The sequence below is a fragment of the Suillus bovinus genome (assembly GCF_016758785.1).
Source record: "Suillus bovinus strain UH-Sbo-P2 chromosome Unknown EDB93scaffold_23, whole genome shotgun sequence".
In the NCBI taxonomy this organism is placed as follows: Eukaryota; Fungi; Basidiomycota; class Agaricomycetes; order Boletales; family Suillaceae; genus Suillus; species Suillus bovinus.
In genome coordinates this window covers 46,276-60,146 of record NW_024542079.1, presented here as the reverse complement: position 1 = coordinate 60,146, position 13,871 = coordinate 46,276, and the positions used below count along the sequence as shown (strand labels likewise).

The window sequence follows — 13,871 nt, the reverse complement described above, 5'->3', positions numbered from 1 at the left end:
CTAGAAGGGAGAGTAGCAAAGCCAGCCATACAGAAAATACAGAAAACAAGGCCATGGCCAATGCCATACATCCCGGCACCGGTTATAGGGAAACGAACAAAGGATGTGATCATCTCAGCACCCTGACTAGCGATCCTGTGATAGGAACCTTGGGTTAGCTCTTTTCCGTATTGGAGCTTGGTGGGAACCTTGACTGGCGGAACCTTGTCTGCACAGCTACTAGTAGTTTCAACTCGTCGGTTCCCCCACTCTGAATGAACGGCATGTTCCTTGCACACCCAAAACTACGCCGCCACATCAAATCATGAACCCTCAAAGCCAACACATTTCCAAGTGGCGCTACAGGGACGCCATTGATCTCTACAGCGCCATATAACCCTATACGTATTCTGAGTCACGATTCGAGGTTCATGATATGACTCATTGCTATGCTACGAGAAGTTTAGTATTGGTGTGATATGATACGAGAGTTTGTGACTATTGTCTGATCGTCGGGTGACCTATTAGCTCATTCGCTAAACTCCTTACGTTCTCCCAGGGCCCTCACTCAGCTTCACTAGAACCACCCTAGATGTTTCCGGTCCCGACATCTTATTGAACAGGCGCGCATAGCTCCTGCGTCACGCTTCTTCCGTCGGATGATCATGCTCAACTTGTCATCCATGTGCAGATCTGATGGACTTGGCTTCTTCTCGTGCATCGCGTAGGGAGTTCATCATGTCAATGTTCAATTAGAATTCCCACTTCCCCCGTATTATCTCCAGTCAGCAGTGCGTATCGTCCTATCATGCATCTCTCTTCCTAAATACAACCCATGCGGACGTACTTGCCCGCACAGAAGCTTCCTAATAACTGGATCAGGCTCGACTTGATAGCTGTTGCAACACATACCTTATCGTCAACTATATGGTCCGCTGGAGCTTGCGTGGTCATTCCTTGTCGATATCTTCAGAACAGCACCCCAAGTGGATGCGCAGCTCTCCAGAATAGACTTCTCATTCAGCGCTAGTAGCATTGCCACTCGGGTCCGATGCATATGTATCGGTGTTACCTAATTGAGGACAAAAGGACAGGGGTTCAGCAACTCGTCTTTTAACGGCAAAGAGGGCGAAAAGTGGGCTATGAGCTTATGCGCTGGGTACATAACGTAGGTCCGCATGGGTCCAGCGTCCTCAGCGAACAATGTAAGAACGAGAAGTAAGTTTCGAGATAAGTACATTCTGGGACAACAATGGAGAAGCCATGTTTAATCAAGATTCAAGGACATGTTCACCATCATAAAAAATATAAGTAGAACGCGCTGTGCTTGCAGGGTGGGAACCAAAAATAAGTCGGGCTTCCACCTCGTCATGTAGCTCAAGTCAGCAAAAAGAGAGCATATGCAGGATATCCCGAAATTTCTGCCGCGCTCCACAGCTCCACAGGAAGAGAGAACGCCGATCAAGGCGCCATCCCAGAGAGGAACTGGCACACAGGAAGTAGTTTCCCTGCAGATAAAAGGGGCAAGTACGCGCAGTGCTCGAGCCAAACTCTTGGTAAAAAGGAGGTAATAGGCAACCCTGCCCAAATGAGCAGAGTATGAGGCTTCACTGGATTGACCGTGTGAAGATTGATTCACCGTGCCAACGATAATATGAAACGGAAACAAAAACATGAAGAGAAGCCTGCCAACTCATGTTTTAATTGTCATGCCGTCCATCCTCGCAAATCACAGAGACCATGACGACGCAACACAAGAAGATAAAAAGCCGCTTCTCTGACGCACTGTTCTCCGCAATCAACTCCCCCGGACGCTGACAAGAAATAAGGGCGAGCCCCATGACCTGCGAACCCACACAGGGCAGCATGCCAATAATTCGCGAGACGTGCCCCCCCGCGAACTGAGAATCCAAGAAAATGCTTAGGAACTCACATCTAGGAGCTCTCCGAGTTCCGCTGCAGTCAAACTTCCAGCGTTCACATCGGATACCTGCGCACAATCGACCCTGTGCTGGCAAAGGTGTACCACGATAAGAGCAAGCGTTTGTGCTACCCGATGGGCGTTTATCGCTTCTCCGTGTCCTGCACTAGCAGCTGAATTTCCACTGCTGACAATCATTTCGCTCGGAGCGGCTGTACTTGGCCTGCCGTATATATCGAAGGGCAGATCCTCCTGGCTAACCACGGCATAGGGACTAGAATGCCGTATACGTTTGTTGGGCCGCTCTTCACCCGCATAAGATCTTCTTCGAAGGCCGCTCCAGACCACCGCTTGTGAGGCGCTTGAAGGTCCCGAAGGCACTTCTAGTAAGCAACGTATGAGCTCGAACTGATACGGCATGAACGCGTATGACGGAGACATCGACTCACTTGCGGTGTAAGCATGGGTAAGGACATATGCGTCTCCGTCGGGTCTAATTTCAATGGGCAGGTCGAGGCCCAGAGACCTACTAATTGGCTCGAGACTAGATATGAAACAGGCACTATCTTTTGCGCTGGCAAGAACATTGTTTTCGTCTGTGGATATTCCGTCAATGTCGGTTTTGGTTTCGGCCGTCACAAGGCTTTGAGGGACATGGAAATAGGGATCGTCCCGAGTATCCGAGGGGGCGTCCGACCATGGAGAGACCGAGACTTCTTCGTCATCATCCCCCGTTTCCCTGGCATTGTCAATATGATTCTGTACATCCATGAGGTAGCGTTTCACGCCTTCCACAAATGAATGATGCGTAGGCTCATTGTTATCCGGATAAATCGAGTGACCAAGATTTGTCATGAATTCCGGCGAACATATGGCAGGTGGCAAATAGAACGCAGAAAAGCCACAGTGTATGAGTCAGCTTTCCCTCGCTGTTGATGTTAAAGGCTTCGGGAAGAGCAGGATCTGGATCATCTCGTAGGGACCGTGGTGACAAGGCCGACGGAGAATTATAGACTACTCCATTGTCACCCATTTCGTCCCATGTGGGTTCTGTCGTCCAATGTCTGGCAAAATGCGAATATATTCGTAAGAATCGGATCGTGAAATCGTCTACTACGCGGATGCGGTAAACATACGGAGCATGCCGTTCTACAACGTACTCACCTATCTCGCGTTCACCACTCAATGCACGGAAGTCCGTAGGCAGACTTAAGTTTCTGGAATTAAAACATGACCGTTTATCCACCAGATCTATTCGCTTGTTCCCGTACCTGACTCGGATCTGTAAACGCCCCTGCATGTCGGCATCGTAACCACTGTCGGCGGAAGAGTGTACCACATCTATGAGGTTGTTGATGAAGGCGGAGAAGGAGCCGTAACCTAAGCTAACGATATCGTATTCGTTCTCCGGCAGGGTGAAGCCGTACCTGGAAATGAGCTCGGCGTTTGGAAGCGATCCGTATGTGTTGAATACCTCAGAATGAGGTAGAATGGACTTAACAGAACACATGTCAAGGGTATCATCAATCTCTAGCGCCAAATCAGGTCTGCACACTCCAGGAAGCGAATAGGCCCCTCCTCGGGAAGGAACGGCAGGGAGAGTTTCGCGATCATGGTCACACTCCGCTAGAGATCCACATTCGGTACAAACATCAAAGTCACTCTGAAAAGCAAAGATGTCAACTTGTATCCCTTGCGAAAAAAAAGAGAAAAGTTGAAGAACATGTGTTAGCAAGACGACGGTGTCACGCGGCCCGTGACCGCGTCGTTGACATGTCGGATCAAGATGGAACAGATTCCCCAAGTCCATGTCCCAAATGTTGATAGACCCACCTCCATATGCACATGGTTCTCGTTGGTGTGATTGAAGCTATTGAGAACGTTGTTAGTGGAGGAAGCAAAAATTCGAGCCAGGCCAAAAGAAGATAAGTTTGAGAAAAAGCAGCATGGTACGTGGCATGCAGAAGCTACACGTGGGACCAACCAAAACAACTAAAAAGTCATGCGTGAAATTTGACTCTTGTAGGTCTTGATATGACACTTGCTTCATAGTGTCAGCTATTAAAGAGCCGCCGGCGAGTAAGTAAGGTCCAGTCTAAACTAGAGTTGTGCTAGCATATTACGACTTGCCGCCGGGATGCCGCGAGAGACAAAAACGTCTACAACTGAACTGGCACCAACGGGAGGCAGAAGCCTCTAGATTAGCGAGTCGTGACAAGCATGCCCATATCATAGATAGTCAGATGGCCCCAACGAGGGTGAAACTCGGATAGAAGCATCGTCGTTGATGCGCTTCCGGAGGACAATGCAGTGTGGGGCACGCGAAGCCTATCAGAAGCATGACACTGTGCTACCAGTGGGAGAGAACGGAGACACGATCAACCTAATGGTAAGGAAGTAGCCAACAGCAGAAATTATATATGACGAATGATAACTCCATGAAGCTCTAGTACTATTGTGGGTCCAACGTAAAGGACTTCCACAATACATGAGCTCATTCATTCATTCATTCATTCATTGAAAACGGATCCAAACTCAAAAAGCAAAAGTCACTCACGCATCAGCAATGGGCACCATTGCAAGACCATGATACGCATCCACCAAAAACGCGCGGGAAGACACGAGGGAGTATGCGTGACAAAACCCAGGAAGCGAGGGTTCCGCTGAGTTTAACTCATTGCTGCATTCATCGAGACGTGGAATCCCACCCCCTGATACCACATTGACATTGTGCTCGGCCTCCGTTTTCCGAAGTCTGCCAAAGGCTGCGTGTAGCGTGGGTTCCACGACGGAAACGTAGTATTGACGTATTTCATCCTACCGGGTCAATGTGATCAGTTACTAGGGAGTCCGAGTGTGACCGAGTGAAATTGGTAGGCCAGAAATAGAATGGAAGAATACATCATGATAATCAAAGAACAGGAAGAGGAATTGGGGGGGAATCGATTGCGAGAAGTAAAGGGTCTGATAGACGCATTTAGCGAAACTCGAGTAACCATACAGGGTATAAAAACCGGCATGACAAAGCGTAACGCCGTTAAAATGGTACCCCAATATCAGCAGAACCAAATACCAAGTAGCGTTGAAGAACTGATTTTGCCAAGAAGCAACAATGCTCAGTCTGGGCACCTCAATATGGATCATGTCCGAGGCGAAGGACTCTTTTATGAGTCGCAGATCTGAGGACTTAAGGAGAAGTAAAATCTCGACAACAATTTAGCAACCAGAAGTGACATCGAGCCAAAACATACTTTTTCAAGAACACGAGGAAAAGGCATGTTGGCAAGGCAGTCTGCACAGAAGATAAGCCGAATTCATAAAGTTAGCATAGACGGGAAAAACCGCGCGTGGCCATATGGGAGAATGGAAGCCAAAGGGATAAGTGGTCGTGGAAAATGACACCGATCATCGGCGGGTGATCCACGAAGATGGAGGGTAATGGAAATGATGACCTAGCGAGCTCGTGTAGAGCACGCGCATCAGTCGGCCAAGCCGCCAACGTACATTTCCAAATATGGACAGCATGGCCGCCTCGAGATGCACTACATCCATCAATCACTAATCATGGGTGTACCCGGTCATGCCACGCTGATCCAATCCTGTGTTACCCTTCTCAATTGACTTCCCCACTGGGAAATAACATCATGGATAATCTCGGAATCGATCATCGCACAAGTCAATCTCGTCTCACAAGGATAACGCATCAATTGAGAAAAGAAGCAAACATGAAAGTGGAGCAGAAGACCAATGAATAAAACATCTGTCGGAACGAAGAGTATCCTCCAAAACGGAGACAACGCACTTACCATTAGACCATCCAGCTCCTTTTCGGCTTCTGTGCAGGAAAGCCACATTCGAGCTCGCTTACCGTCCAGGTATTGTAGGCATGGCCCACATTCGGAAAATTCCGTATTGGAGCAAGCCGCTCCAACGTTGCCAGCATGATCTCCAATGGCACTTTGCGAGAGAACTGTGTCTCCGCGGCTTGAGCACACACAGGATTTGAAGTCGATGACGTCTTTGGCACCCCAAAATATGGCTATGTCCACAGTTTCCCGCGGGACGCTCTGGAGGTATCCGAACCATTTGGAATATTGGCCTCGCAAACTACCTCCACAGCATGGAATGCGGCGAAAAAAGCAGTATGGGTGCACGATGAACCCCAAGATAGCATAAGACGGTGGATCCAGACAGGAGTAATTTAGATCAAAACGCCAGGGAAAGTTACAAAATGCCACGCGACATGAAACCGGTTAGTTCGTTTGATCAGGTGTCATTTTTGCATCATGTATAGTTGCGGAAAGGTTGTGAGAGCACAGAAGCGGCATCAGAGAGCAGTGTGAGAACGAGGTGAATCAGGGTGACGGAGCGGAGCAGAATACGCGAGTGAGCTAAAAGTTGAAGACAAAGTTGTAGAAGCAGAGAAAATACGTACATCTCACTATACACGGCGAGAGCCAGTGCGAGATGTGCAGTGTGGCCATATGGAACAGAGGTAATATCCTGAGAGAGGAAGCATGACTTGGTTGAGAGAATAGCTGCCTTCGGAATGCGTACGACTATACCAACAATAAACCAAGTCAGAATAAGGGATCGATAAAATTGTCTCAAAAGAAATAACACCATTATTTCGGCGTACGTATGAGCCTGTCTCACATCTTGGTTCTCGACTGACTCCTCCGCGCTAGAAGGCGGGGCATTCACAAAACCAAATACCGACAGAAGGTCTCCACTGTAAGAGCATCTTGGCTTGCAAGACTTGCAGCCAAGCAGTGGTTTGGGAATGGCAACCATCCAGCATATGCAAACTAAGCACTCACGGGAACAGGAACTATCAATGAAGTCTTCAAGTGAATACACGCTGATTCCGCAACCACGCGAGGAATAACTTTCGGTCCTATCGGCTAACTCTTGATGGTTTCTACTTTCCCGAACTTGTATTCTGGGATCGATTTGGATACCATTTTCATTGCACCAAGTGAGAAGAATCTCAACTCTGGATAACGACATCCAAGCGACGAGTGCTGTGTATCCCCAGACTAATACTGATCAGTATCGGGTAGCAGTGCTAGAAATTTGATGTGAGGGATCAAACAGCAGTGAAGGCCTGCAGAGCTACCGCTGCCACTTTTCTGCTTTGGAGGTGGATGATTTTGGGAAGTTGCCGTAATGGCGGAGTGTCGCTTCATCGACAGCTTTGTGGCAATATTTTCCAGGGAATCTCCGCCGCCTGCCCCCGCCGAATTTGTTAAGTCCGTCGGTTATGTCTGCTTTTGTACTTAACACAGCACCTCCTTCTGCCGCCTCGCCACAGGCCTTTGAGAAGAAGTTGAAGAACTGCAAGAAGACGGCTAACCTTGTGCTAAGCCTAAGGAACATTCCGAACATATCAAGGCTCGCCACACATTTACGATCTCACTGGCAGTTTCAGGTCATTACTCATCCATGGACATGGTGTACTGGTACCACTCTCATGTCCAATGACGGCCGTGGAATTCATCTGCCTGATATGACTCTTATCCTTAGACTCGCCGTGAGGCATTCCTTCTCCCAATTCCGAGTCCGAGGATGCCGTTCGCGAAGCGCCGCAGGGTGACACTAAATTCTCGAGTCTTGACAGAATGGCAGTTCTATCGAGAGCCGAATGTACTTGTGCGCGTGCCTGCCTTGTTCCAATGAATACCTCCAACAAGTGATGCGCTGCAGTCAATCTTCCCTGTGGCTAAAAGATTCTCATTTCATTGCTGATGGCGCCTTTCGTCTTGGGATTCTCTTCTACTTCGTGGCTTAAATTGCATGAATTCCTTTCGGATGACGAAAAATATATGGAACGAGAACGCGGACTGTTTATCCCCAACGGCTCGAACCCCCTTACTGGCGACGCCGTCACGAACCGTATATTTCGACGTGTTCCAAGCTAGTGCGGCTACTGGGATTGGAGCTTCAGACCTCGGTCAAAGGAGCCACATCGCACGTCTAGGAGCTGATCCCAACCCTTGGTTAATTATTTCGTTCATCAAGAACGAATGTCGCAATGTTGCTTTGTAGGCTAATTTGTCGTCGAAATAGATCCATCACTATCATCACTACTCTAGCTGATCTTCCCATAAAACACGAGGGAAACGGTTAAGTCCGAGACCAACGCACACAAGCTCATCCAAGCCCCGCGGATATCTGCTGTGTGCACGGCGAGGTCGGTAGTCCCTACTTGGTGGATATCGCGCGCCGTTGTTCCCACAAAGCGCTCCAGCGTTCCGGACATCCTTCCCACCTGTATAGCAAAGGACATATGGCGGCGCGGCTATCCGAAACGGAAGCGCGTAATTTGGTATCAAGGCATAGGAAAAATAAATAGAAGTATGTAAAACGCGGAGCTAACTATGCAGATTTTGGATGTTGACGGGATGGTGTTAGAATGCAAAGGGGTGGAGATTGCGAGAGTGAATGAGGGACGCCAGGAAGGCCCGCTCTTCAAACGTTTGACGTACCATTATGGATTTAGTGTCTATCCAGCACAGTCACTTGTTATTATATGGAAGGAAGCTGGAGATGACTTCTCTCATTGTATATTTTCTTCAGTGACGCATATGCATGAGCTTTGCCACTTTGTTTACATTCGAAGCTCTGCCACAAGTCCTTCACTACTCTGACACGATGACAACCCGAAGGCGGGATGTGTAACGAGGAATAAAATTTCAAGTCTCAAGCTTTCTGCGATGCTGCGAGGAGGAGTTCAGCACATACGGAAGCTAGCGATCGAGAAACAAAATGAAAGTTGATTAATTTGCACGAGCCCAAAAAAAAAAAAAAAAAAAAAAGAGAGACTCAGTGAGGTGATTCATAAATCAGAATTCATGCAACAGTTTGAACCCCTGAAGGCCTGATGGTCTCTTACTGATTTCTTGACATACAAAATCACAGAATGGATTTCCCAACAACTCGCCAGGCAACGGTACAACAGGGGAATGGTCATTATTACGTTTATTTCACCTTCAATGATGTTACTAGCAGTGAATAGGACTACAAGCTGGATCCTAGAGCGTGTTCCTAACGGAATAGAACAGCACTAACGGCTTCGAAAAATTATCATATCTGCGGAAAAAAACCGGCGCCGTCTGTCAAAAACAGGAATTTATTTTCGTCTCAGATACAGTCGAAACGTCGGAGAAGACACGTCAGGTTACCAGCGAGAGCGCCGCTCGAATAGATAAGTGACAGTCCTACACAGCCCCAAGAGTCAACTTCGCCGTTATTAAACTAAAGAATCAGGCATCAGATTGCTCGCCTGCGGAGTGATGACAAGGACGAAACTGATAGAACCAAGGGTGCTTAATCTTGAACCTGGTATCAAGGCGCAATCGTGCCAACAGAATGGCATGTCCAATAGTGATGTGAATCACCATCCGGCTGGTGGACCAATTGTTACAAAGCAAACGCTGGGCTTGGCCAGACCTCCAAATCTTCAAATCATGGTGACAAACGGGCCCCGAGTCGGTCACTTGAGGGTAATAATTTCATTGTTTGGAAATGTCACTGCTGCGCACAATAAAATTGGTCGATTATGAGTGGCTTCTAAATGGAAACGGTACAGATGACGCTTCCGAGAAAGTACGTATCCGTATCGCTGTCGTGAATGAATGCATCAATCACGATGGCATTGTCCGATCAGGAAGCCCAGGCCTGGCTATGGATAGCCATGATAGAACACCTCTACGTCACGGCGAACGTTTTGGTCGAAGCAGTGCGAGTCTACAGCTTGTCAGATGCACTGTTCCGAATTCGAGCATGTTCCACAGATATGGCTAGCTCATGCTAGACGGCAAAACGCAGGAGTTCTAATTCAGGCCAAGGGTACCGTACTCTGCGATATAAATGTGCAAGAGGAATCGTGAAGCGTGATGATAGTCTGATGAAAAATTGAACGTTTAACCGCAGGTGATGCATAAGGGCTCGATCACGACTCACATATACGTGGACAGCAAATGTTATAGGAAAGATTACTTCCTCTTTGCCATCTGCATGGTTAGGTTGTCGATGTACATCTGCAAAGTCGCGTTCTCGGACGTAAGTTTGTCGACGTCTGATTGGACGCTGTGCACTCGTGTAACAAGTGCTGAAGATGCGAGATTGGCGACTGCATGAACTGAAATCCAGGAAACAAGTACCTTGCAAATCGCCCTGTGCAGCTGCAATCTCTCTGTACGGTGCCAATAAGAAACAGTAGTGAATGGAAAGTTGAAGGTTAAACTGACTTTAGAATCCTCTCCTTCCGTATCGCATCCTTTACTATGTCGCCAGGTTGATGCTCAGGCTCGCCCCAGGCTATGGCGGCTCCAAAATCATTGAACGACATGGTTATCACATGCTAAGACTGTTCACGATCCGCTGAGCTTACTTATTATTAGTAAATAATAGTTCATCACTAAAATTTTAATACACAAACTAATCAAAACTTCAACAAGTACTACTACAAGTAGCACTTGGTGTCGATGATTTATTCAAGTACCACCATCCAATTCCTAGATAGCTCGACACCAAGCTTAAAATCGAGGTGCGGAATTTAGATTGACAATAACACTAGTGTCCATAGTTCAGGGAACGCCTTGGCTAAGCAACGTCTGACCCCTCGCCTCGTACGCCAGCAGGGCGTCTACTCTTTCTTGTCTTTCCCAGCACTAGGAGTTCCTTTGGCCTTGAGCTCCTTCTCAATCTTCGCCAGCTCTTTAGCCTCTGCGCGGCGTGCGTACTCCTGTCCGCCCTGTTAGAACAAAGTCAGAAATAGATATTAGGCGGGTAGCACAACAAATGAAATAGAGTTCCACGATGTGCCCTTCGGGCAGGAAACGTTATATAAATGTTTCAGATAGAGCTGAAAAAATTAGGGTGACTAGCGTTGCGCGGGAAAGCGAGTGTCATGAGTGAAGAGGAAATAATTGTCTGATGATTACCTGGAGGACAAGAATTGCACCGAGGACTACCATCATGATGGTGTTGCCTGCTGAGAGTATTCGCAGGGCTTCGATACGGTCCGCACGCGTATCGATATCTACGGGGGTGACAATGGTTCGTAAAGACGGAACTGACACAGCAAGGTAGACAGCGACTGCAAAAATGTATGCCACTAGTCACATTATTGAGCAGCTTATCGAAGCAAGTGAAATGGCTCCTACCCAGACTCGATCCATCAAAGAAGATGGCGCTCTCATCATATTTGTGCAGTTTTGCAACAAGCCCTAAAATGCCAACCCCCATGAAGCCATGTAGCACCGCCTGTGACAATGAACATCAACCTCCTAACATTACCACTCGCAAAGGAACAAACCTTAATTGCGGGTGGTGCATTGAAGAAAGTTGTATAGAATTGGAAGCCGTCTTCAATAATTTCCTCTGTCAATTTCTGATGTAGAATGCGGTAATCAACGAAGAAGCATATGAAAAGGACTCCTGTTGCAGAAATATGGAGTCAGGTACATCGGAAACATGAGTTCAAGTCTCACCAAGAAAAAAAGAGCACGATGCAAGAACAGCGCCTTGTCTGAATCCCATCTTCAGGGTTGCTATATCACCAGTAGTACTGCGGCGTGAACTTCGAACTCGTGTTCAAGACTGGAGCGGGCGGGCTCACCGGAACTCAGATCAAGATGTCGAGTTCGCTAAGGATCTCGGATTCAGGAAAGACCTGTGTATTCTGCGCAATCCCTAGCAGAAAATAAAGTCGAGATACGGGTAGTTACGTCTGGTGCCGACCAACTCTATTACGTAAATCACTGATAATGTGCCTTGCCCTTGGCAAGTCCGTGAGTCTCGCAACTTGATGCATAATTAATCAGTATTTTGAGGGTGGTCCATGAGAGACTTGTGTTATGTGCATGAACCATGATGTGACCATCTGGCAGGTAACAAGTGCGCGTTTATTGAGTCATTTAATCAAAGGAACCGCCACTCATCCAGCTAATTTTCCAGGGTGCATCGAATCACTTTCAAGAATTTTGTCTGGGAAGCGACGATCTAACCGAAAGTTAAGCTTATGCATTGTTCGACGGTCTCGGCCAACCAGGGAACCTCATCAAACCCAATGGTAAGTACTAATCATCGAAATTCATATATCCATGTATGTGCAAGTTTGCAACTTGATAGTTCCCCTCCGAACCTTGTATACAGAGTTCAAATCCACGGTATTTAAGTTCAAGCTGAGCGTGGAATCATGCTGATGATGATGATCGATAGCAGCTCCCACACACATTACCTATACTTACCACCAACTCACCTCGTTATTTACAGCCAGCAGTACCACTGTATCAATATCCATTTCTCCTTACCGCTGGGTATTCGCAGCCCCTTGGAGGTTTGACCATGATCTGCATGCACGCGATCAATATATTTATTGCCCCAAACAGTTACGCATGAATTGCTGCACTGTCTGCTAGCGAAGAAGAGAAGTCTTGGCAAGAATCTCACTCGATTGACAGACAAGGCCGCAGTCAACGAAGGTAGATTCAGAATCTTGCCGACGTTGGATGCTATTTTTTCGTTTGTCGTGGTCTAGGGTGTTCCCATCAGTAAGAAGGAACCGTCCACTCCTGATGATCTAATTACGGGAGACCATTAGGACGTTCCAGACGCATTACTTTAGTGGGTGTCGGCGCCCTAGCGCCTGATTCTGATCTTCTGTATTTTATCCGCTGTGCACTTGCCCTCTGGTGTCCAAGGGATGGACACTAGCTGGTAAGTCTACCGTTGCTATAATATCAGACGATCATTGCCAATTATATGAGCAAATGCTCTACCCTACTCTTGCTTGCTTTGGATATATGTTTACTCGTGAATCTAGGGAAGTCCCCGGTGTTGCCGAAGCAGTTGTGATGAATCACGATTAATACCATGATCATTGATGAACAACAAAGTGGAACAGTACAGGCGTGTAAGATGTACACAATCAAGTTATGAGACAAGTTAAAAGGAAATGAGACTTCCCTCTATATCCCGAAGAGAAGCTGGTTTTATGCTATTTTGCCATTGGTACTACTAATCGCATCCTCGTGCTAGGAGTTTGAAGGTGAAGAGGGGCGAGGTAGCCTCGATGCCTAGTTCTGTGAAAGGGTGAATGCAAGCCGTTGTCACGAGCTAGTTTGTGCGGGATGTCAAACGAGTCAAAGAATAACAAGGTGGGAGGTGGGATGCTTTGACGGCAGCCAAGGGTCTCAAGCTCGGGTCGGGGTTGAGGGGAAAGAACGGATGTCTGAGAGTGAGAGGTGTCTCATTCGCTTGATGATTGAATTGAGAATATTTTCAGGGGCACGAGCCGTTGGGGTGTTGAACTCTGGCACTGTCTCCGTTGTCCACTGAGAAGAAAATGATGTTACGAGAACCTCTAGCTCAAAAGAGGAATAACTATACCTTGCGCAGCGCTACGTCTTCGTCGCTATCACTAGCACTGGCCGCTGGAGGACTGGGCGTCATATCTCTGAAAACGTTGCCAAGCTTAGATATGGTGGAGGAGGAGGTGAGTGTCGCGATACTGTCTGAGCTGTTCCCAGGAGATGAAATGGATGGCGATGAAAAAGGAGTCTTGAAGTCATCGGTATCGTCCTGCGAGAAAGCAGGAGAGTGAGGATCATCACGAGCGGTTTCCAAGGAACGCCCATCACTAGTAGTCGGTGGACAGGTCTCTGTAAGCCCCATGACTTCACAAGCAATTCTATCGGATGCATGGAGAAGCGCTAGGGTAGAAATGCATAAAGTAACGACGGCGAGTTTCGGTGAAGCCTGTTCTGCTTCCTTTAGGGCATGGCGGGTGTGACGAACCACAGTTTTGTTGAAGAGGGCTGCCGAAAGAATGCCAGTCATTATGACTCGGGCGACAGTGGTGGAAACGAGAAAGATAGCGTTCATTGTAGATAAATGTGGAGGATTCGGTTACGATGTTTTAACTGAGCTGGATGGGCAAATGTATCTCGGAAGCTCCGATAAA

At 47.6% G+C, this 13,871-nt stretch overlaps 5 protein-coding genes across 5 annotated transcripts; all 5 read right to left on the bottom strand.

The window, feature by feature from the left end:
• Positions 1-824: 824 nt before the first annotated feature.
• EDB93DRAFT_1142178 (uncharacterized protein) lies at positions 825-3,565 on the bottom strand. Its single transcript, XM_041449327.1, has 6 exons — positions 3,065-3,565; positions 2,793-3,010; positions 2,350-2,713; positions 1,913-2,283; positions 892-1,051; positions 825-845 (listed from the first exon to the last, which is right to left on the bottom strand). Exons 1-5 carry the CDS (start codon positions 3,408-3,410, stop codon positions 899-901), a joined length of 1,452 nt encoding a protein of 483 aa, XP_041308235.1. The 5' UTR covers positions 3,411-3,565; the 3' UTR covers positions 825-845; positions 892-898.
• An 888-nt stretch (positions 3,566-4,453) lies between these two features.
• Positions 4,454-6,910, bottom strand: EDB93DRAFT_1084426 (uncharacterized protein; the record flags this gene model as incomplete). Its single annotated transcript, XM_041445834.1, has 4 exons — positions 4,454-4,717; positions 5,707-6,007; positions 6,336-6,459; positions 6,721-6,910. The coding sequence occupies 4 exons, from the start codon at positions 6,908-6,910 to the stop codon at positions 4,454-4,456; spliced, it is 879 nt and encodes a 292-aa protein (XP_041308234.1).
• A 2,862-nt stretch (positions 6,911-9,772) lies between these two features.
• Positions 9,773-10,294, bottom strand: EDB93DRAFT_337804 (uncharacterized protein). The gene is made up of 4 exons (XM_041456128.1): positions 10,153-10,294; positions 10,066-10,097; positions 9,866-10,013; positions 9,773-9,806 (listed from the first exon to the last, which is right to left on the bottom strand). The coding sequence occupies exons 1-3, from the start codon at positions 10,251-10,253 to the stop codon at positions 9,898-9,900; spliced, it is 249 nt and encodes an 82-aa protein (XP_041308233.1). The 5' UTR covers positions 10,254-10,294; the 3' UTR covers positions 9,773-9,806; positions 9,866-9,897.
• On the bottom strand, positions 10,284-11,671 carry EDB93DRAFT_1204955 (Shr3 amino acid permease chaperone). The gene is made up of 6 exons (XM_041450975.1): positions 11,526-11,671; positions 11,398-11,474; positions 11,223-11,344; positions 11,071-11,170; positions 10,849-11,021; positions 10,284-10,658 (listed from the first exon to the last, which is right to left on the bottom strand). Exons 2-6 carry the CDS (start codon positions 11,444-11,446, stop codon positions 10,551-10,553), a joined length of 552 nt encoding a protein of 183 aa, XP_041308232.1. The 5' UTR covers positions 11,447-11,474; positions 11,526-11,671; the 3' UTR covers positions 10,284-10,550.
• A 1,441-nt stretch (positions 11,672-13,112) lies between these two features.
• EDB93DRAFT_1142144 (uncharacterized protein) lies at positions 13,113-13,865 on the bottom strand. Its single transcript, XM_041449326.1, has one exon. The coding sequence runs from the start codon at positions 13,790-13,792 to the stop codon at positions 13,292-13,294; it is 501 nt and encodes a 166-aa protein (XP_041308231.1). The 5' UTR covers positions 13,793-13,865; the 3' UTR covers positions 13,113-13,291.
• Positions 13,866-13,871: the final 6 nt, after the last annotated feature.

Bases quoted from the DNA above. Each gene is read 5' to 3' on its own strand.
- EDB93DRAFT_1142178 (XM_041449327.1), bottom strand. From the start codon at position 3,410: ATGTGTTCTGTTAAGTCCATTCTACCTCATTCTGAGGTATTCAACACA. The intron at 3,011-3,064 runs GTGAGTACGTTG...TCCGCGTAGTAG, and splicing joins GAGTGGTGAACGCGAGATAG to ACGATTTCACGATCCGATTC. The intron at 2,284-2,349 runs GTGAGTCGATGT...GTTGCTTACTAG, and splicing joins TACCCATGCTTACACCGCAA to AAGTGCCTTCGGGACCTTCA.
- EDB93DRAFT_337804 (XM_041456128.1), bottom strand. From the start codon at position 10,253: ATGTCGTTCAATGATTTTGGAGCCGCCATAGCCTGGGGCGAGCCTGAG. The intron at 10,098-10,152 runs GTCAGTTTAACC...GGCACCGTACAG, and splicing joins CGGAAGGAGAGGATTCTAAA to AGAGATTGCAGCTGCACAGG. The intron at 10,014-10,065 runs GTACTTGTTTCC...TCGCATCTTCAG, and splicing joins TGCACAGGGCGATTTGCAAG to CACTTGTTACACGAGTGCAC.
- EDB93DRAFT_1204955 (XM_041450975.1), bottom strand. From the start codon at position 11,446: ATGGGATTCAGACAAGGCGCTGTTCTTGCATCGTGCTCTTTTTTTCTT. The intron at 11,345-11,397 runs GTGAGACTTGAA...TTTCTGCAACAG, and splicing joins ATCGTGCTCTTTTTTTCTTG to GAGTCCTTTTCATATGCTTC. The intron at 11,171-11,222 runs GTTTGTTCCTTT...TCATTGTCACAG, and splicing joins ATGCACCACCCGCAATTAAG to GCGGTGCTACATGGCTTCAT.
- EDB93DRAFT_1142144 (XM_041449326.1), bottom strand. From the start codon at position 13,792: ATGAACGCTATCTTTCTCGTTTCCACCACTGTCGCCCGAGTCATAATG.